At 35.5% G+C, this 22,906-nt stretch overlaps 1 protein-coding gene across 7 annotated transcripts in view; it reads right to left on the bottom strand.

Moving 5' to 3' along the window:
- COL24A1 (collagen type XXIV alpha 1 chain) overlaps positions 1-22,906 on the bottom strand; it is a 386,758-nt gene that overhangs the window by 194,547 nt on the left and 169,305 nt on the right. For all 7 annotated transcript variants that reach the window (XM_031650448.1, XM_031650446.1, XM_021943525.2 and 4 more), the window contains 4 exons: positions 14,603-14,656; positions 13,494-13,538; positions 8,299-8,352; positions 4,243-4,287 (listed from right to left, as the gene is read on the bottom strand). In XM_031650448.1, the coding sequence (XP_031506308.1) occupies positions 4,243-4,287; positions 8,299-8,352; positions 13,494-13,538; positions 14,603-14,656 (198 nt within the window). The remainder of the gene's footprint in view (positions 1-4,242; positions 4,288-8,298; positions 8,353-13,493; positions 13,539-14,602; positions 14,657-22,906) is intronic.

A 22,906-nucleotide genomic window follows, 5' to 3' on the forward strand; every position in this document is an offset into this window, starting at 1 on the left:
AAGAATGAGTTCATGTCCTTTGCAGGGACATGGTTGAAGCTGGAAACCATCATTCTCAGCAAACTAACAGAGGAACGGAAAACCAAACACCGCACATTCTCATAAGTGGGAGTTGAACAATGAGAACACACAGACACAGGGAGGGGAACATCACACACTAAGGCCTGTTGGGGGATCGGGGGCAAGGGGAAGGAGAGCATTAGGACAAATACCTAATGATGTAGGGTTTAAAACCTAGATGACAGGTTGATGGGTGCAGCAAACCACCATGGCACATGTATACCTATGTAACAAAACTGCACATTTTGCACATGTATCCCAGAATTTAAAGTACAATTTAATAAATAAAATAAAATAATAAAATAAAATAAAATAAAAGGGACAGAGAAAAGAAGTCAAATTTGCAGGTGAGAGGAAGACTAGAAACATCAAAATTCTTAGAAAAAAGTCATGGATTCTTAGAATTGGAATTATCCTGAGACATTCTGTATACCATTTCCTTGTGCTTTCAGAATATTCCTGATAAATCCTAAATAGTTTAGTTATCAAAGGCCTAATTGTACACTGGAGACTGACTAGAATCCTCCCCTGATTTGCAGCCTACCTCCAATCTGTTACCTCAAATATCTTCAAAATATATCCACTTCTCTTTATCCCCACTGGTCTAAATCATCTTTCTCATTCATACAGACTACTGCAGTAGCATTCTCATTGGTTATCCTCTTCTACTTCAGGTCTTCAAAGCCATGTTCTAACTTCCCAATCCATTGCAACAAGAGTGATCTTAAACCTCAAATTAAATAATAACATTGGCTTAATTAGCATACCTTTAGCGATTGTTCATTGACTTTAGGTTCAAGTGCAAAGTAATAAACATGGTCCTAAATGATTGGCTCCTGCCTCCTTCACTAGGATCATCTCACATACCTTCACCCTTTGTTCATCAAAGTTTATCCACACCAACTTTATTTCAGTTCCTCAAAACAGCAGCTACCATCACACATAACAATAACCTCCACCACAACAGCTAACATTTATCAAGTTTTTAACTACATGACTGGCATTGTATCATGTTTAATCCTCATAAGAAAATCTATAAGGTAGTTATTTTCATCATTTTATTGCTGAGAAAAAACCAAATATTTAGAAACATTTAGTAATTTCTCCATAGCAAGGTAGGTGGCAAAGGTGGAAACAATGTTATATTGCATATTCCAGGGAAATTTTTTCCCCACCCCTTCCCTGGCTAGCTCATATCATTCTTTATGATTACTACTCATATGTCATTTCCTCAAAACAGCCTTCTCTCATCTACTGATCTAAAATTGGCACCCTTGTCATAGTCCCTTGTACTTTTTCTTTATAGAATGTATCACAGTTTACATATTTCTTTATGTGACTATTTAATATCTGTCAAACCTCCAATAGACTGTAAGTTCCATGAAGGTAGGGACTATATGTTTAAAAATGTGCCTGGTGTAATAAATAAATATCTGCCTAATAAATGACTGAAAAAAGACATCAAACCTTCTAATAATAAGATGTTGGATCACTCTACGGAAAAGCCTATTTGAGTGTTAAAAATTCTATTAAAATATTCTTGCCTACGTTAAACCAAAAGCTGTTCCCTTATAATGTCTATCTACTGATCCTAATATTGGTCTCTTGGCCAATAGTGAAAAAGAACATTTTTGTTCTTTACAGCTCTTCAGATACTTTCAGCCTAGACAGTTTAAGACAGAGAAGACTGGTAATTATGGTTAGATAATTCCAGATTTACTTCTAAACATCTGAATGCTAGAATGTGGAAGATGAGAGGGCATCTTTTGAAATTAGAGACTCATCTGGGGCACATTTATGGAAATTAATTCTTTGTATACTATAAATAATTGCAAGAGGCAGACATGAAATATTGGTGGGACTGCTGTGCTTGGCACACTCTATCACAAATTGAATTCTAATTGGTATAAATCTAGAAACAAGCAAACCTGGAGGAGGGCCAGTTAAAAGCAATTAATGACTATACAAAAAGATTGAGCAAAGTAAAAATCAGCTACTACAATTACAAGATAGATGTCATGAAGTACAACTGTACCTTCTCCTATCTCTCAAGAATTTTCCTGGCAACAGAGCTCTGGATTAGATGAACTATATTTCTAAGGTTTGGAAATTAGAAAGGCAAAATGAAAGCCAGAATTACTGAGAAACAAAAATATTCTTCAGACATTTTATATATTTGAATTAACCTGATATAGTCAGTAATTTTTTAAAGAAGGCTTCATGTGCCCTCCTTAACAAGAAAGATAGAATCTCGAAGTTGGAAAGGTCTTTTTGTCTAATAACTTATCACATGCTTAAAGACTCTCTACAACATTTATATGAGATAGCTATCGAACCAATATTAAAACATCCAAGCATGGCATAAAGCAGAGATTTGGATTTTGAGTTAGGAGCTCTGGGTTTAAATCTCAATTCAGTAATTTATTAGCTATATAACTTTGAACTGGTTACTCAATGTGCGCCAGATTCCTAATTTTAAAAACCAGAATAACAAAATATATCTTTTAAAGCTGTTTGAGAATTAAATTAAATACCATAATATGAAATGTCACTTAGCATTATACCTAGTACATCGCAAATGTTCCATAAATGTTATTTTCCCTCCAGTGACAAAAATCTACTACCTGCCAAGATAGTTCATGTCCTCTTTGGAAAGTACCGGCAGTGGGTTCTTATACTGTGTGGAATTAGTCCAGAACTATTAGGTAAATGACACTTAAAAGTTTAATATGTAAGGTATTATTTTAAGAAAATATGTTCTTCATTAGTATTTTAAATTTGGATACCAACTTTATATATATTTCTTAAGCAATTTGTCACTCAGAAAAGGCAGAATTTGAGTAACCTTAGAGAAATATAAGTTACAATCATATCTGACTAGAAGCCTTTAATAATCTAATTCATATAAATACTTCCTTGAAACTTTCCCAGAAAAAACAAGAACAAAAAGTTCTCCTTCTAGTGACTCAGGGTTAATTAAGTATGGCAATGATCTTTTAAGACTACACAGATACTCTTCCTATTTTTATTAACAATTAATAACAAAAAATCAGTATCAGAAATGTTTTGTTGTTTTGTCACAAGACCAAGATTTATAATTGTTTAATTATTTAATCCTATAAAACAACCATATAGAAAAAAAATGTTTTAAGTCATAAGAAATAATTATCTATTTTGTGACAATTAATTTAGCACACTCTGTAAATAAATTCACTTTCCTGGTGTTAATTTAATGTTCCACTTTATATATGCTATGTAAGTTCATTTGTTAGAGAATATTTTGGCTGGCTTTCTTCACTGTAAAAAATAAAATTACTTCTAACAAATCTGATTCAAATACAACATGAAGCCTATTCTTCCACAATAATATTAATTCGAACAATTCAATCTTTATTTGAGGAACACAATTATACTTTCCAACTCAATATGTCTTAGTTTACCTCAACTTTTCAAACCTAAAGAAAAATTATCTTCAAGCTATTAAATTATTATATAATTTAATAAGTTTTTAAATAATGAAAAATGGCTGAGCACTGTGGCTCACACCTGTAATCCTAGCACTTTGGGAAGCTGAGGCAGGTGGATTACTTGAGGTCAGGAGTTCGAGATTAGCCTGGTCAACATGGGGAAATGCCGTCTCTACCAAAAATACAAAAATTAGCCGAGTGTATTGTGGCGCACACCTATAACTCCAGCTATCCCAGAAGGCTGAGGCAGGAGAATCGCTTGAACCTGGGAGGCAGAGGTTGCAGTGAGCCGAGATCGTGCCACTGCACTCCAGCCTGGGCGACAGAGCAAGACTCCATCTCAAATAATAATAATAATAATAATAATAATAATAATAATAATAATACATATAATTAATGAAAAATTGTAAGGTCAAATTTAGATTGAAGCTATCAGAATAATATTGAAAACCAAATATTAGAAACAATGTTTCTGAGGTCACAAATATAGTTTATATTGGATGAAAACATCATCAATTGTGTTTTCTCTCATTTCTCTCTTGTACATTAGGTTTTATTTGTCAGTAGAAACATCACAAGTAAGTTTAAATTTGTAGTAGATAAGAATTACTCTGATTCTGAGTAACTTGATTATAGCGAACATAATCATGGCTAATATGATTCCTAAAAATGCTTACAGTTGATTAAAAAAAATAAGAGCATAAAATAAGCTTACTGTTTCACCAATTTTCCCAATATTTCCTTGATCTCCTACTTCTCCCTGTCAAAAAAGAATATAAAGTTGCAAAAACAGTTATTTTTCAAGCTAGATTATTCATGACAGTTTCAACTTTCATTTTTAATGCAATTATCTAGTCATAACCTAGAAAAAGGCAAAGGAAATTTCGTTATAGGTGCAGCAAACCACCATGGCACATGTTTACCTATATAACAAACCTACATATCCTGCACATGTACCCCAGAACTTAAAATAAAAATTTTTAAAAACTTATGTTAGAGTATTTCTATGAAATGTGGCCTACCCTCTATTTTCATTCAAATAGTAATGTATCAGTCTGTTCTTACACTGCTATAAAGAACTACCTGAGACTGGGTAGTTTATGAAGAAAAGAGGTTTAATTAACTCACAGTTCCACGGTTTAACACCAAGCATGACTGCGAGGGCTAATGGTGGAAGGTAAAGGTGAAGCAAGCACAACTTCACATGTTGGAGCAGGAGAGAGTGAGAGCAAAGGGGGAAGTGCCACACACGTTTAAGCCATCAGATCTCGTGAGAACTCACTCACTATCACAAGAACAGCAAAACGGAAATCCGCCCCAATGAGCCAATCGCTTCCCACTAGGTCCCTCCTCCAATTTGACATGAGAGTTAGGCAGGGACACAAATCCAAACCATATCAGGTAATAATCTATTTTCTTAAAAAATATTCTCCTATTCGTGACTTTTAATCACTTTTATAAATAAAATTTTTAAAAATAAAATCTTTATTGAGGTGTACTCTGTAAAAGGCAGAGTAGTAAGCACGGTGAAAGGTATTAAGAAGAATGAAATTAAAGTCTTTCCAACAGGGATATTCTATTTGCTCAAATAGAACAATACATGGGACAGGTTAAGTACTCTAGCAGCAGGCACCCTGTGAACTGGAACAGCTAGAGCTGGCATCACTGGAGAAGTAACGCATGTTCATAACCTCTGAAACAAAACTTTGCAGTCCATAATGCTCTGAAAACTCAGAGTTTTTCACAACTCATTTGGTGGCAAACTTGACCTAACTTGGATTGATTTGGCAGTAAAGCTTATTTTGTTCTGAATAAGGCCATTTATAGTCTTGATGTATTCCAATTAATCTGAACATCCTTACATTTCACTACAGAAATATTAATATATCTAATTATGGTATGCTGTTGCACACCCTTCTGGTAGTGGTAAATAAAATATACTATATGCGACATGTTACTTTTCAAAAATCCAAACATTAATGATTTCAAATAATGGATTATGAAACTGTAAGCGGGGCCCTGAAAAATATGGGATACTTAACACTGGTAATGAGGAAGGGCCATTTTTGGTGGTGAGGAATGGCATCGGCAAAGGTATAGATTAACAAAAGGTAAAAGATTAAGTTCAAAGTACCACAGAGACACACTCTAATAGCAATATACATTTTGTGTACAGAAACAGATGAAATATGTTATGTCTAAAATTAATCAATTACTGTCTAAACATTAATAATTATATTCCAGTGTAGAACAGTAAGATGTTAAGATACTGAACAATATTGTAGCCAATAATGATGTGTGGCTACTGAATATTTGAAATAGGCTGGTCTCAATTGAATTGTGATATAAGTATAAAAAAATGCATCAGATTTCAAAGGCTTTCTACAAAACAAGAATATAAAACATCTCATTAATAATTTCAATATTGATTACATGTTTAAAGGATATAATATTTTGATATCTTGAGTTAAATAAAATGTACTATTAAATTAATTTTACTTCTTTCTTTTCACTATTTATTTATTTATTTATTTATTTTTTTTTTTTTTTGGAGACGGAGTCTCGCTCTGTCACCCAGGCTGGAGTGCAGTGGCCAGATCTCGGCTCACTGCAAGCTCCGCCTCCCGAGTTTATGCCATTCTTCTGCCTCAGCCTCCCAAGTAACTGGGACTACAGGTGCCCGCCACCTCGCCCGGCTAGTTTTTTTGTATTTTTTTAGTAGAGACGGGGTTTCACTGTGTTAGCCAGGATGGTCTCGATCTCCTGACCTCGTGGTCCGCCCGTCTCAGCCTCATAAAGTGCTGGGATTACAGGCTTGAGCCACCGCGCCCGGACTCTTTTCACTATTTAATGTGGCTCATATCTGTGGTTCATATTGTATTTCTATTCGATAGTGGTGATTTTAAGCACTGAAACTTAATATTCATCATGAGTGATCACTGAAATAAACTTTCAAAGTCTACACAAGTTTTCTTTTCAGTTTCTGTATGTATTTAGATAAATAGTAAAGAGTGAAGCACTGCAGTAGGTTTTAGTAACTAACTTTAACAGGCAGCTCATTAGACAGCATTTATGGAAAATTTATGGAAGAATAATATATGGATTATTAGTTTTCTAGTATTTTTCCCTCCTTACCCATAGGTTACCCTTCTTAAATTCCAAAAAAGATGAACCCTTTGTGCTACTTAGTTTTAAGGGAAGTTTGTGTTAACAGTCAAAAAGCAAAAGTTGTTTGCAGATTACTTGCATTCTTTAGTTTCAGAGTCTGAAGGTAAGAAGTTACTTGTCTTTGACAACAACGAAAGAGAGAGAGAGAAGCTATTTCCCCAGGCCTAGAAAGAGAACACAGATCTAGTGTTCTATGAAGAGTGTGTTCCTTAACCAACTCCCCGAGGGAGTGCCAGGTCTCAGTTAATAGCTACATGATGTACTGAAACGCAAATTTCAGTGACAGCTAGGAAGGAATGAACATTACAAAATTTCCTCTGTTTACTAGGTAACACAGAAGCCGCCTAGATTCTGGTGTGATTCTAGGGAGAGAAAGTATAAAAATAACTAAGATTCTGTTTCTTGCCAATTTCACTGGATGGTAGCTCACAGTTGGATTTCCTAGCACTATTTGGCAGTCCAGTAAAGGAGAATTGTTAATCCCAGTAAAGGCGAATTGATTAAGCCTTCTGTTTATAAATACTACTACCCTATTTTTCAGAGGACTTTTGTATGTAACTTGAGAAAGAGTCAGGTACACATATTCTGCTCCAGGATAACTTTAGCCTCATATATACTGATACATTAAAACATACTTTAGCTCATATTTCTTTACCAAGCTCGAAAAGTGTTGTTTAGCTTTTCCTTAGGTTCCAGCATCATATAAAGGATGAATTTAATAAAAAAAAATTAGCTTTAGGAAACTTAGTAAAAATGCTGTAACTACGTCAATTTATAGTTAAATTTTAAATTTGCAAAACTTACCAATTCTTATAAGCTAGTTTCTTTCAGGTCTCAATTCTGTATGTAATAAACCATTGCATTACTTTATATTTGTTGGTGTTATAAAAAAATTATCCAAGACCTTGGAAATAAAGTAAATAGTAAGTGATATATCTTCTTAATATCATAAAGTGATGAAAGTTACCCAGTGATTATCTAGTGAATATACTTAGACTCACTGTTTACTAGTGATTAAAAGATCCAGACTTAGTAAAGTTATATGAACTTGTAGATTTCTACCCAGTAGAATTGATAACCCCAGAAGTTATGGTTTATTGCCCTGTATGCAATCCACAAATCTTATCCTAACGTTTCTTTATTAAATCACATACATAGATATAGAATATAGATACAGACATAATCACAGATACACAGATTGGGCATCCAAGATCCAAGATCTGAAATAATAAATGTTCCAAAATCTGAAACTTTTTGAGTACCAGCATGACATTGAAAGGAAATGCTCATTGGAGCAAAAATCCAGATTTTTGGATTTGGGATGCTTAACTTGTAAGCATGTATAATACAAATATTTAAAACTCCAAAAAAATCTGAAATCTGAAACACTCTGGTTCCATGCATTTCAGACAGGGGATACTCAACCTGCATATAAACAGATACAAATACAAAGGTACAGATTCTTAGTTGCTCTTTGTAACAGTTTTAACATCTTACCGGTTCTTTTTAAGTTGATGTGTTCATTTCATATTTGTATGAAAGTCATAATTTTATGTTTCTGAAAATTATATTTTAAAACTGATAATAAAGTCAGTTGCTTTACCTTTAAGCCTTCTGGTCCTGGTTCACCTGCATACCCCTTTTGACCTGGTTTTCCCTAGAACAGAACAGAATGAAAGAAGAAAGTATATATGTTTAGTCATTCTCATTTTTGAAAGTTTCCTAAGATATATGAAATTTAGACTATTCTTATAAAATTAAACACTTTAACATTATTTGATAAATGTATTTCATCATACTCATTCGCCATTCATTCTACAAATATCCAACTGTCTACTGCGTGCCATGAACAGTTCTAGATGCAGAGGATCGAGGACTGCACTAAACATACCTGCCCTCATAGAGCTTATATTTTAGTGAGAATAACGTTTTAAAAAATTAGTAAAATATTAGTATGTTAGGTAGTGGTAATATGAAAGGCAACAAATCAAGCAAGGAAGGGATATATAAACTGTTGTGGGAATTTTATTGAAAGTGTTCATAAGATTCCAGAAAGAAGACCTCACCAAAAAGTTGTTTGCAGATTACTTGTATTCTTACTTTAGTTTTCAGAGAGTCTAAAGGTAAGAAGTGACTTGTCTTTGATGACAATGAGAGAGAGAGAGAGAGCGAAGCTACTTCCCCAGGCCTAAGGAGAGAAGAGAGATCCCAGGGTTCTGTGAAGAGTGTGACCCTTGACCCTCAACCAACTTCCCTAGCGAGTGCCATTCCCTGGGGGAGTTGGCAGTTTGGTGGCATTTGAATAAAGACCTAAAGAAAGGGACAAGTTATATGGATATCTGAAGGAAAAGTATTCCAGGCCGAGGAAAAGGGCATGTGCACAGGCACTACAGCTAAAATGTGTGTAGTATGTTGGAGAAACCAGGAGAAGCTGAAGAATTGAGAGGAGAAGACCAGTAAAGTGATGAAGTCAAAGAAGGAAATGGGGAATGAGAAGTCAGGTCACATAGGGCCTTGTAGGTTGCAGTTAGGACTTTGACTTTTATCTGAGTGAGACAGGAAGCCTTAGACAAGGTTTAAGGAGAAAACTGATAAGATCTAAGTTTTAACAGGATCACTTTGATTCCAGGGTAGAAGAAGAGAGTCTGAATAAGAGTCTAGTACAATAATCCAAGTGAGAGATGATGGGGGTGTGAATCAGGGTGGTAGCAGAGTGGCAAGATTCTGGATATAATATGAAGGTAGAGCTTCCAGGAACTGCTGGTGGGTCATGTGTGAAATGTGGGAGAAAGAGAAGAGTCAAAAATGAATCTCAGGATTTTAATGTAAGAGTAGCAGACCAAATGAAATGAAGAAGACTGAAAACAGGTTTGGAGGGTAAATAAGAAGCTAAGTTTTGGACATTTTAGTTTGATATGCTTGTTAGACATCTAAATGGAGAGATCTTGTGGTAGTTATTTATACAAGTTCAGAATTTAACAGGTAGAAAGATCTGATAAGAAGAAATAATTTTGGAAACCACCAGCATTTTGATGGTATTTAAAGCCCTAGGCTGGATGACCTCACTTAGCCAGTGAGTATAGATAGAAATGAGAAATCCACAGGCCAAGCTTTGGGGTATTCCAAAACTTAGAATTTGAAGAAATTAGAAAAAATTTAATTTGTGCCAGAAAGTTAGGAGGAAAATCATGGAAGTAAAGAAATTGTTTCTAGGAGGAGAGAGTGATCTTGTCAAATTCTGAAGAATAGAAGTATTGAGTAATAAGAGGACTCTGAGGATTGAGAAATGACAATTGGATCCAGCAATACAGAAACCACTGATCGTATTGATCAGAGTATTTGTATTGTAGTGGTGGGAACAAATGTGGTTTAAGCAGATAGAGGGAAGAGAAAAACTGAAAGAGCATGTATAGACAACACTTTTGAGGAGTTTTACTGAAAAGGGAAAGATAAAAATAGGGTAACACCTGGAAGGCAAACTGAGACCAAAAAAGTTTTGTTTTTGTTTTTAAGCTGGAAGAATAGCAGCAGCTTTATATGCTGATAGGAATGATTTCGTGTAGAGAAGAGAAAATATAGCAGAGACAGAGAGAACTGTTGGACCAATTATCTTGAGTAGTCAAGAGGACAGAGTATGCAGTAAACAACTGGAAGTCTTCCTTAGTTTGAAAAATGGCCTGCTCATCAACAACAACAGGAAAGAAAGCAGAGTATAGATAGAAGAAGGTGGGTACATGCAATGGCAGAAAACTGTAAGTTCTCTTCTGGTTACTTCAATCTTCTCAGGGAAGTAGGATGCCAGGCAAAGGCTAAGAATAAGGATGAGAGAGAACTGAACGGAGTTTGAAGAAACAAAGTATAAAGTAATAACTTAGAAAAGCAAGAGAATAAATAGGTTTGAAGACAGAATTCAGAATGTAATCAAAGGAATAATTATAATGTTTTAAGCAAGATGAGGAATTTGTGATCATAAAGGAGACAAGACACAATGGAAAAGCAGCAGAATCAATGCATTGACATTCCTATTGGGTTTATTAGATTGGATAATGAGAGAGAATGTATTAGAAAGAAAGATGGTGGTTGGGAAATGAGAAGTTTAAAATTGAAAATGAGAGGTCGCTATCACTGGTAATGACAAAGTAAAGGGTATGACTGTAGCAGAGAGTAGCTGAAAAGAATAGAGGATAAGATCAGTAGGGGAGAGCAGGTCCACAGATGAGGTGGCAGGGTATGGTTTCGGGATGAAACTGGTCCACCTCAGAAGATCATCAGACATTAGATTCTCATAAAGATCACACAACCTAGATCCCTTGCTTGCACAGTTCACAACAGGGTTTCTGCTCCTATGAGAATCTAATGCTGCTGCTCATCTGACAGGAGGTGAAGCTCAGGCAGTTAGATGGTCAATACTGAGTGTCAACTTGATTGGATTGAAGGATACAAAGTATTGTTCCTGGGTGTGTCTGTGAGGGTGTTGCCAAAAGAGATTAACATTTGAGTCAGTGAGCTGGGGAAGGCAGATCCACCCTTAATCTGGTAGGCACAATCTAATAAACTGCCAGCAAATATAAAGCAGGCAGAAACATGTGAAAAGGCGAGACTGCCCTAGCCTCCCAGCCTGCATCTTTCTCCCATGCTGGATGTTTCTCTGCCTTCCATCATTGGACTCTAAGTTCTTTAGTTTTGGGACTCAGACTGGTCCTCCTTGCTCCTCAGCTTGCAGACAGCCTATTGTGGGACCTTGTGATTGTGTAAGTTAATACTTAATAAACTCCCCTTTATATATATCCTATTAGTTCTGTCCCTCTAGAGAACCTTGACTAATACAAGTGGTAATGCTCATGCCCAGTCCATGGCCTGGGGGTTGGGGACCCCCGTTATATTGGATTTTATTGCTGTTGTCAATTAAGACATGCTCATATTTTTTCTTCTTAAAGTGGAACAGAACAACCCTCTGGCTCACATTCTGTTTTTACTACACATAAAAGATTTAGCCACTTACAACTGTATTTAAGACTTCTAGTCTTATTAGACTAGAAGTCAAAACATTCTAATTTTTGCTTTTGCCTGCTCGAAATTATCGAATAATTTCCTAACAAGCAAAAAGCAAAGCAAAGAACTGAAACCATCCTATTATTATTAAACATCAATTGTTCTCTAATTAAGTTAGACACACAGAACAAGAAATAGAGTTAAGAATCTGAATTATTAGATTTTTTCTATGATATTTACAAAACCAATTCTATTTTTATTTCCACTGCTTGGTAAGAGCCTTAGTGTGACATTTCTTTTATCTTTAATAATACTATTTCAAGCACTGTGTAGGATATTAAGATACAGTTATACATATTTACATTATGGAAAGAATCTCACTGGAATCTGGTATCAGCACATTTTCAAAGTCTTTGGAATCAAGCGATTCAGAGTATCAGAAACAGAATCATAACTTCTTGTCCTACTTAAATTCTATCATATTGTATTGATTTTGATTTGATTGTGTTATACTTGAACATGTAATATTAAAACCTTATTTTCAAATCTAAAAATAGGAACGATATCTTGCAGAGTTGTTTTCAAGATTAAAGATGATTCATATACTTACAGCAATATTAGGCCCCAAATTGATATTCAACAAATAGCAACAACAGTAATTATTAATATTAAGACTGTGTAGACCAGAGGTGAATATGGTTCTCCTCTTTTCAAAGGAAGTAAATTTTGAATAAGATCAATTTTATTGGGCTCAAATTCCAGTTTTTCTGTTATATAATTCTCAAAAAAAATAAAATGAAAACTCTTTTTTACCCCCAATGGGATAGTAGCAATATATGTGCTAGTAAGGTAAAACTGTGAAAGAAATAATTACAGTCTTTTTAAATGTAAAAGCATTTTAAGAACCAGTACTTTGGCCAGACATGGTGGCTCACTCCTGTAATTCCAGCACTTTGAGAGGCCAGGTGGGCGGATCACCTGAGGCCAGGAGTTCAAAACCAGCCTTGCCAACATGGTGAAACCCCATCTCTACTAAAAATACAAAACTTAGCAGGGTATGGTGGCACACGCCTGTAATCCTAGCTTCTCGAGAGGCTGAGGCAGGAGATTTGCTTGAACCCAGGAGGTGGAGGTTGCAGTGAGTTGAGATCACGCCACTACACTCCAGCTTGGATGACACAGTGAGACTCCATCTCACGAAAAAAAAAAAAAAAAAAAAAAGAAGAAGAACCAGTACTTTATGATGTTGTCAAGAAAAGAAATGAGATGTATTTCATATGAGTCTAATGCCTCTTAAAATAAATGTAACACATATAACTTAATTATTTCATAAGGTAAACTTTGGTCATGTATACCAAAAATTTTTAAATAATTCATTTCTAGAACTTGAAAACAATTCACATATTACCCATGGTATTATCTGACAAAAACACTGGCAGAGAATACATCTTATTAGCCTTCCATAATTTTACTAACACATTTAGAAAACAGGAAATCTCAGAATATTACTAAAATGGCTAAAGTATTTAGCTTCCTATTACATTTCAAGAAATTTATAAACAATTTGCACAAATTACTAAGTCTATAGACCACCAAAATAGCAAGTAACTACATAGTAGGCATAACATCATTCAAACTATCTTTGAGACTTCCAGTTATTGGCCTATTTTATTTTGGGGCATTTTATGACTATAGTTTGTTTTCATTTTTGTCCTTCACTATAATGTAAAATGTTATGATGTTAAAAACATTTATAGAACAGCTATTTTCAAGAAAACCACTTATGGAAAATTATACGATACCTACTCGTGGCCCCAGTTCCCCAAAGGGTCCAACTGGTCCTTCTTCTCCCTTAAAAACAAAAATCAGAACATATTATGGCCTAAAATGGGTATTTAAAAATGTAAACTCTTATTTTCTCTATTTATTCTAAAATGTGAGGCTCATTCTGAGATGTGATGAAAATAATGCTGTTATTTTCTTGTACTTTGAACTCCATCACCCCACAACACTTTAGTTTTTTGTGTGAACCTGGTGCATTCTTGTAAGGACCAAAAACTATATGGGTGGATAGAGACTGAAGATGAATATAGAAAAAAATTAAAAGTTTTTATTCATAATTCTCTAAGAGAAAAAAAAGCAGTAAGTGTTTTTACTACATTTACAGACATATTTACTAAATATACTGATTTACCTTTAAAAAATAGTTGATTGCTTTCTGAATAATACATACAGACCTCCCTAGAATCATATAGTATATATTATTTATTTGGTAAACATTTTGCTCAATTCACAATTCAAGTAAAATATAATTTATTGGTTCAAAAATATTAAGTAGTCACAAATAGTAAATATAAATTCTAGTATATATGAGTGAGATTCTGGGTTGAGATTCTTCAGACATTCCACTGGATACCGCTAACATAAATCATTTAATGAATTCAGAACACTGTAAAATGATTCTAAATTCTATTCCATAACTGACAAAATAAAGTGTCAACTTGAAGGCTGGGAATAGTGGCTCATGCCTGTAATCCCAGCACTCTGGGACGTTTAGGTGGGAGGACTGCTTGAGGCCAGAAGTAGGCCAACCTGGCTAAATAGCAAAACTGTGTCGTTACAAAAAATACAAAAATTAGCCAGGCTAATGGTGGTGCACCTGTACTCCCAGCTACTTGGAAGGTTGAGGTAGGAGGATTGCTGGAGCCCAGGAGGTCGAGGCTGCAGTGAGCCAAGATTGTACCACTGCACTCCATCCTGGGAAAGAGAGCGAGACTCTGTCTAAATAAATAAATAAAATGGTAACTGGAAATCTGATAGTGTTTAAACAAAAACTGAAGGCCCACAATAAATAAAAAGGGAAACTTTTAACTAAAAACCTTGCTGAAGCTGACTGGATATCACTTCTTCCATACCTGAGTTCCTTTGAGACCAGGAGGTCCAGGAGGCCCTCTATTTCCGAGGAGTCCCTATAAAAGCAATATAAACGCACACAACAGAAATTTTAGATCAACTGACATTTTGATAAATCAGCATTAATGTGGAGATGGACAATACTCTTTGAAACCATTCATTTCCCATTAAGAAGTTCTCAAAATGGGTGGCAATATAGACAAGCAGAAAACAACAAAGCATCCAAAAACATAGGATAAACTTATTTTTAAACAGTAAGTTAATATTCAAATAATCTGCTCAGTATTTTATTCTTCAACCTCCAGACACCTTTTCAGAAAAAGTATTTCTAAAATGGAAGCAATGGGGCCAATTGTTAAACTGATAAGAGTAAAATAAACAGAGTGTTCACGAAGTCTGAAAACAGATGGAAGAAACAAATAGTGTTTTAATACCTATTAAGAGATCTGCAGAGTCTGGAACTCATTATCTGTTAGTTGAAGAATGCATTAGTTCTTCATTACTCATTAGTTGAAGAATATTCTTCAACTTATTTCCCTTTTTGCTACAAGATGACAAAAAGAGAAGAGGAATTTGCAGAAGAAAGTGAGTGTGAATTTGACTAGAAATTTCAAGACTAAAAAAGTATTTTGTTAAACAAAATACATGTTGTTAAAAATCAATTACTCTCTGAATGAAAACCCTTTCAAAGTAACTATTTTTAAAAAGTCTTAAATCAGAAAACAGTATACGTCTATTCAACATGGCCACATTTTCTTAATAAGTTCTGTTCTCCTAACGACACAAGATGCCAGCAAAGTTCTAAGTTTATTTTTAGAATTATAGTTTGAATGATTGCTTTTAGTCATTTTATAATCATTAAGAAGTTTTATCTAATTTTTAACTGTACTTACATAATTTTTAAATAACTACACCAAAGAGCAAATCTATTAGGTGACTTTGATCTTGTTCTGAAATGCAGCAGAGTGACAAACTACATGGGAATCTTTCCTTCATGTTATATTTTACTCTATACTTGCTGTACTTTAACACAATAAAAACAAAACTCTCTGTCAGTTTAAAAGTCTATAATATAGTATTGTAAGCTTATTACATAAATAGTACCATTCAAGAAACTGTATTACTTTAGGCAATAACCTAACCTTTTAATTCAGCTTTCTTATTTTTAAAAGTAAGATATGGATTAGATTATGGAAATGGGCATATTGTGCCTCATGCCAGTCCAATATATGTTAATCCTTTTACAGGCAAAAGCACCCTAATTTTCCTTAAGGAAAAACTCTCTTCACTCTTCGTGCATGTTGTTTGAGGGGAAGTGACTCCACCTCCGACTGTAACTGTGAACATGTGACAGAGATCTAAGTCAGTCGGTGTATTGTACATCCCCAGAAAAAATGACTGGTCCAGGAATGAGTAAGGGACCCAACTCAGCCCAACTGAAGCACATTTCAAACTTCAGTGGCACTGCTGGGAATAGCATTAAAAATGAGGTAAAACTGAACAGTGGGAAACCATCCAGGGGACAGCCTGAGAATGAAATCAATGAATCAACAAATGGAGAGAGTTGGAGTGACTGGGCTCTTCTGATATTGTTTAGGGTCCTGAATTCAGCTGTGATTGAATCCCTGAACTTTTCATGTATTTATGTAAGCCTGTTTAAGCCAGGCTTCCACCACTTACAACTGAAATAATCCTGATTTGATACAATGATTTCAAACTGCCTTCAATATCTGAAACTGCTCTTTTAGAATTCAAAGTGAAAGATTTTAAGTGTCTACACTGACTGGAGGTACAGAATTAGAATGTTGTCATATTTGAATTCTACCACCTGTCAGCTAGTTTAATCACTTAATTCATCTGATTGTTCATTTTTCATCTGACATTTTATTAATTTTCTACTATGTATAATGCTCAATTAACAGCACAATATTAGTCCCTAAGTATACAATTATCAGTAAGACAGAGTCCCTGTTTCCAATGAATTCATCATTTATTATGGGAGATGGTCCTTTAAAATAAAACTTACTACTTTGAGAGTTGTAATAGAAGTAGAGGTATATGCAAAGTATAAATAAGAATTTAGAAAAAGGAGCAAAATCCTTTCTGGGAGGATTAGAATATTTTTAATATATGAAAATGATTTTGTATTGAGTTATAATAGGCTAATAAAAACTTGTAGATAAAAATAAGCATACAATAAAAAATTATAAACAACTTCTGGGGCTCAAAAGGCTCTAAGAACATACAATATTAAGATTAGGGTGTGCATGAAAAAAACAGGTTCAGCTCCATATCCAGAGTGTAACCTGCAGAGGACTGACTGGTTAAAGGAAATGAGGTCCCCCCTAACTTTCTCATTGAAACTATTTACTCGGGATGGAACCACTTATCCAGGACCAGAAATAATCCTTTCAGTGAAGCAGGCAAATCTAGGCTTCTTTTTGTCTCTTCTTTCAAAACCAAAATTATAATCTCAAAGGAAAAATGAAAGTTGGGTTAAAAGAAAAAAAATCTAGTTATATGCCATTTACAAGAAACACACCTAAAATAGAAAATATGCAAGGCATTTACCAGCCCAGAAGAGCTGATGTAATTACATTATTATTAGATCTAGCAGACTTGAAGGTAAACTACATTATTTAAGTGTGTAACTAAATAATGATTAAAGGTTATATTCATCAAGAAGAGATAAAAAGCATAAATTTTTGTGCATCTAATAACATGAATTCCAAGTATAAAAAGTGACAATTGATGAATATGTAAATAGAGTTGGGCAAATCCACTATTAGAGAGAGAAATTTCAAGACACTTTTCTCCATAAGTCAAGCAGATAAAGACCACAAGAATAGAGAAAACTTAAATACTAATATTAACAAACTTGATCTAATGGTCATCTATAGAATACTGAATCCTTAAATGGGAATTTACATAGTTTACAGGTGCACCTGGAGCATTTGTGCAAACCAACCACAAGAAAGACCATAAGTGTTTATCAGCAGCAGTATCAATTAAAAAATTACAGTATATCTATATAGTGGGTTATACTATACAATGTAAATTAAAAATGAACCTATAATTATATGTATCAACCTGGATTAAGATGAAAAGACAAAATTGAATGGAAGAAGAAAGTCACTGAAGAATATGTATAGTAGAATTCTATTTACATGAATTTACAAAACACTCAAAGCACCAGATATTGTAGGAGTATATACAGATGGTAAAAGCACAGCCAAAACAAAAGAATAGTTACCTCTAAATGCAGAGATGGAGGAGGTAGACACAATTAGAGAGAGACACACAAGGGGCTTCCAACTTTCTGTTTAATATCCTTTATAGGGTTTGTTTTATCATCATTGTTTAGGCTGTGCACATATGTTTCATATTTATCATTTGTTAAATACAAATTTTAAAAAAGTTAAACTGTGCAGCACTGGAAGTAGAGTACAGATCTGAATTCCAGTTCTGCAGTTTACTAGAGATGTAAACTATTTCTTAATCTGTAGAATCATGTTACCATCAGCATTGTAAGGTTGCTGTAGGAATAAACAAAATGATACCTAGAATATAACAGGAACTTAATACCAGTTTCCTTTCTCCTTTTATATCAGACATTAATTAGTAGACATTTCTCAAAGGTAGATATACAAATGGCCAATAAATAAATGAAAAAATGTTCAACATCGCTAGTCATCAGGGAAATGCAAATCAAAACCAGAATGAGATATCATCTCATTAGAATGATCACTATTAAAAAGACAGAAAATAACAAATACTTGTGAGAATGCAGAGAAAGGGTGATGTATTGGTGGGAATGTAAATCAATACAGCTAATATGACAAAAAGCATGGAGTCGCCTCAAAAAATAAAAACAGAACTATCATATGATTTAGCAATCCCACTGCTGAGTATATATCCCAAAGAAAGAAAGTCAGTATATCAGAGACAGAATCTGCATTCTCATGTTTATTGCAGTGCTACTCACAATAGCCAAGATACAAAATCAACCTAAGTATCCACCAACAGATGACTGGATAAAGAAAATGTAGTATATTATACACAATGGAATATTATTCCACCATAAGAAGAATGAAATCCTATATTTGCAACAACAAGGATAGAATGGGAGGATATTATATTAAGTGAAATAAGCCAGACACAGAAAGACAAATGTTGCATGTTCCAACTCATATGTGGAAGCTAAAAATATTGATTTCATGGAGATAGAGAATAAATTGAATGGTGGTTAACAGAGGCTGGGAATGGTAGTAGGGAAGGGACTTCCACTTGGACAGACAGAACAGTGTGTGGAGACTCACATCACGGACTTTTGTTCTAAGAACCACTACAGTAAATTCCCAGGAAAACGTAAGGATTTCATAGATCCTTTGACAGAAGTGGCACACTGCTACAAATTCTGTGAGGCAGGCAAAAAAACCGTGAGTTCCCAAAGTGTGTGAGGGGAAACACCTGCCTCCAGAAACACATCCCCCATTGGGGACCCTGAAAATCCGGATTACAGGAGAAGGATTTAACCTTACCTAGAGCTGAAACTGATTTAGCATGAAATATAAAAGTAGAAGCAGCAGCAGGAGGAGCACTGTAGGCGCTCCCATTCTCCAGGTCAAGCCAAGGGAAGCCATCCCTGATTATATCTCACTAGGGCCCTCAGGGAAGGCAGCCAGCAGAATCTGGGAGGGATCACAGGCTGAAAAAAGATTCCAACTGAACTTTGTTTTTTTTGTTTTATTTTATTTATTATTATCATACTTTAAGTTCTAGGGTACATGTGCATAATGTGCAGGTTTGTTACATATGTATACTTGTGCCATGTTGGTGTGCTGCACCCATCAACTCGTCAGCACCCATCAACTCGTCATTTACATCAGGTATAACTCCCAATGCAATCCCTCCCCCCGTCCCCCTCCCCATGATAGGCCCAGGTATGTGATGTTCCAACTGAACTTTATAATAATTTTGACTGAAGCAGGCTCTCTTGAGCAGAATCTGGGGGTGAACCGGAACTGTTGCAGAGAGTAGCGCAGGAGCCAAGGCCAACAGTGTTTGAAGGCAGGGAGGGGCGAGGCCTGAAAGCCTTGCTTGCTTTCTCAGCAGGGAAGCTTATAGCCTGGGGCAAGGTCTGAATGCTGAGCACAAGCTACCTGGAGACAAACTCAGTGCTGCTAGTGGGGCACATTGTCAGGGGCAAAACCGGCCTCACCAACTGCATGGGAGCTGGGTAAGACCTAATGCTACCAGTTTTCCCCTACTTCCTTGATGACAGAGGGTATTATGGAACAAAATGCCCTCTGGAACATAACCCCATTGGCCCAAGAACCATACCCCTCCCCCACAGGAGTGCGGCAATCTCTGCCCAAGGAGAGTCTGAGCTCAGACTGGCCTAACCCTGTTCCCACCTTGTGGTACTTCTCTACCCACCTTAGCAGCCAATTACAAAAGACATAAATTCTTGGGAGCTTTATGGCCTTGCGCATCACCTGAGAAACCCAAATACTTATTCTGGCCAACTTAGGGTAAGCTTATATCCTCCTACTACTACTGCAGCTGGTGCTCTCTTGAAAGCAATACCTCCTGACTGGAGGCCAACCAACTCAGGTTATTATGGCAACTCATGACAAAATAACCCTACTCCAGTGAAGGAGAAAACAACAGCTAATTTCACGGACTGCAACATCCTGGCTAACCAGAGGTCCTGAGTCTGTCCACATGACAACTTCACTGCTAGCATAACCAGCATTCGAGAAAGTCAGCACGCGAAACATATCTACAACCAAGGACTCTTCACTCCCCTGCCACCTCCACCAGAGTAGGTGCTGGTATCGACAGCTGAGAGACTTGAAGATGGATCACATCACAGGGCACTTTGCAGACAATCTCCAGCACCATCCTGGAGCCTGGTAGCCCTGTTGTGTGGCCAGACCGAGAAGAGCAATAACAATCACTGCAGTCCCGCTCTCAAGAGGTCCCATTCCTAGAAGAAGTGGGAGAGCACCACATCAAGGGATCACCCTGTGGGACAAATTAATCTGAACAGCAGTCCTTGAGTTCCAGATCTTTCCACTGAAACAGTCTATCCAAATGAGAAGGAACCAGAAAAGTAATTCTGGTAATATGACAAAATAAGGTTCTATTACACCCCCAAAGACCACACTAGCTCCCCAGCAATGTATCCAAACCAAGAAGAAATCTCTGATTGCCAGATAAAGAATTCAGAGGATTGATTATTAAGCTACTCAACGAGATACCAGAGAAAGGTGAAAACCAACTTGAAGAAGTTTAAAAAACCAAACAATACAGGCTGTAGATGAAAAATTCTCCAGCGAAACAGATATCATAAAAATATAATCACAACTTCTGGAAATGAAAGACAAACTCAGAGAAATACAAAATGCACTGGAAAGTATCAACAATAGATTAGGACAGGTAGAAGAAAGAACGTCAGAGCTCAAACACAAGGCTTCCTAATTAACTCAATCAGACAAAGACAAAGAAAAAAACAAGAACAACAAAAAAGAACAAAGCCTCCACAAATTTTGGGATGATGTTAAACGCCAAACCTAAGAATAATTGGTGTTCCTGAGGCAGAAGAGAAATCTAAAACTTCGGAAAACTTATGTTAGGGAACAATCAAGGAAAACCTCCACGGCCTTGCTAGAGATAGAGACATCCAAATATAATAAGATCAAAGAACACCTGGGAAATTCATCACAAAAAGATCACCACCTAGGCACATAGTCATCAGGTTCTCTAAAGTCAAGATGAAGGAAAGAATCATAAGTGTTGTGAGGCAAAAGCATCAGGTAGCCTATAAAGGAAACATATCAGATTTACAGCAGATTTCTCAGCAGAAACCCTACAAGCCAGAAGGGACTGGGGTCCTATCTTTAGCCTCCTCAAACAAAATGATTACCAATCAAGAATTCTGAATCCAGAAAAATTAAGCTTCATAAACGAAAGAGGTAAAGTCGTTTTCAGACAAACATGTGAAGAGCATTCGCCACTACCAAGTCCGTACTACAAGAACTGCTAAAATGAGTTCTGAATCTTGAAACAAGCCTTAAAATACACCAAAATAGAACCTTCTTAAAGCATAAATCTCACAAGACCTATAAAACAACAACAACACACACACACACAAAGCCACAGGGTATTCAGGCAACAACTAACATGAGGAATAAAATGGTACCTCACATCTCAATATTAACATTGAATGTAAATAGCCTAAATGCTCCACTTATGGCAGAATTAAAAAAAAATCCATCAATTAAGTATCTGCTGTCTTCAAGAGGCTCACCTAACACAAAAGGACTCAAATAAACTTAAGGTAAAAGGGTGGAAAAAGGTATGTCATGCAAATGGAAACCAAAAGCGAGCAGGAATAGCTATTCTTATATCAGACAAAACAGACTTTAAATCAATAACAGTTAAAAAAAGACAAAGAGGGGCATTATATAACGATAAAAGGATCAGTCCAACAGGAAAATGTCATAATCCTAAATATATATGCACCTAACACTGGAGCTTCCAAATTTATAAAACAATTATTACTAGACCTAAGAAATGAGGTAGATGGCAACACAATAATAGTGGAGGACGTCAATACTTTACTGACAGCACTAGGCGGGTCATCAAGACAGAAAGTCAACAAAGAAATTGTAGACTTCATGTATGCCCTAGAACAAATGAACTTAAAAGATGTTTACAAAACATTCTACCCAACAACTGCAGATAGACATTCTTTTCATCAGCATATAGAACATTCTCCAAGATAGATCATATGAGAGGCTACAAAACAAGTCTCAATAAATTTAAGAAAATAGAAATTATGTCACATATACTCTCAGACCACAGTAGAATAAAACTGGAAATTAACTCCAAAAGGAACCCTCAAAACCATACAAATACATGAAAATTAAATCATCTGCTCCTGAATGATCTCTGGGTCAACAATGAAATCACGATGGAAATTAAAAATTTATTTGAACTGAACAATAATAGTGACACAACCTATGAAAACCGCTGGGATACAGCAAAAGCAGTAGCAAGAGGAAAGTTCGGAGCAATAAATGCCTACATCAAAAAGTCTGGAAAAGCACAAATAGACAATTTAAGGTCACACCTCAAGGAAGTAGAGAAACAAGAAAAAATCAAACCCAAACCCAGCAGAATAAAAGAAATAATAAAGATCAGAGCAGAACTAAATTAAATTGAAACAAAAAATACAAAGATAAATGAAACAAAAAGCTGGTTATTTGAAGGATAAGTCAAATTGATAGGTAATTACT

The sequence above is a fragment of the Papio anubis genome, chromosome 1 (assembly GCF_008728515.1).
Source record: "Papio anubis isolate 15944 chromosome 1, Panubis1.0, whole genome shotgun sequence".
NCBI classification, from domain to species: Eukaryota; Metazoa; Chordata; class Mammalia; order Primates; family Cercopithecidae; genus Papio; species Papio anubis.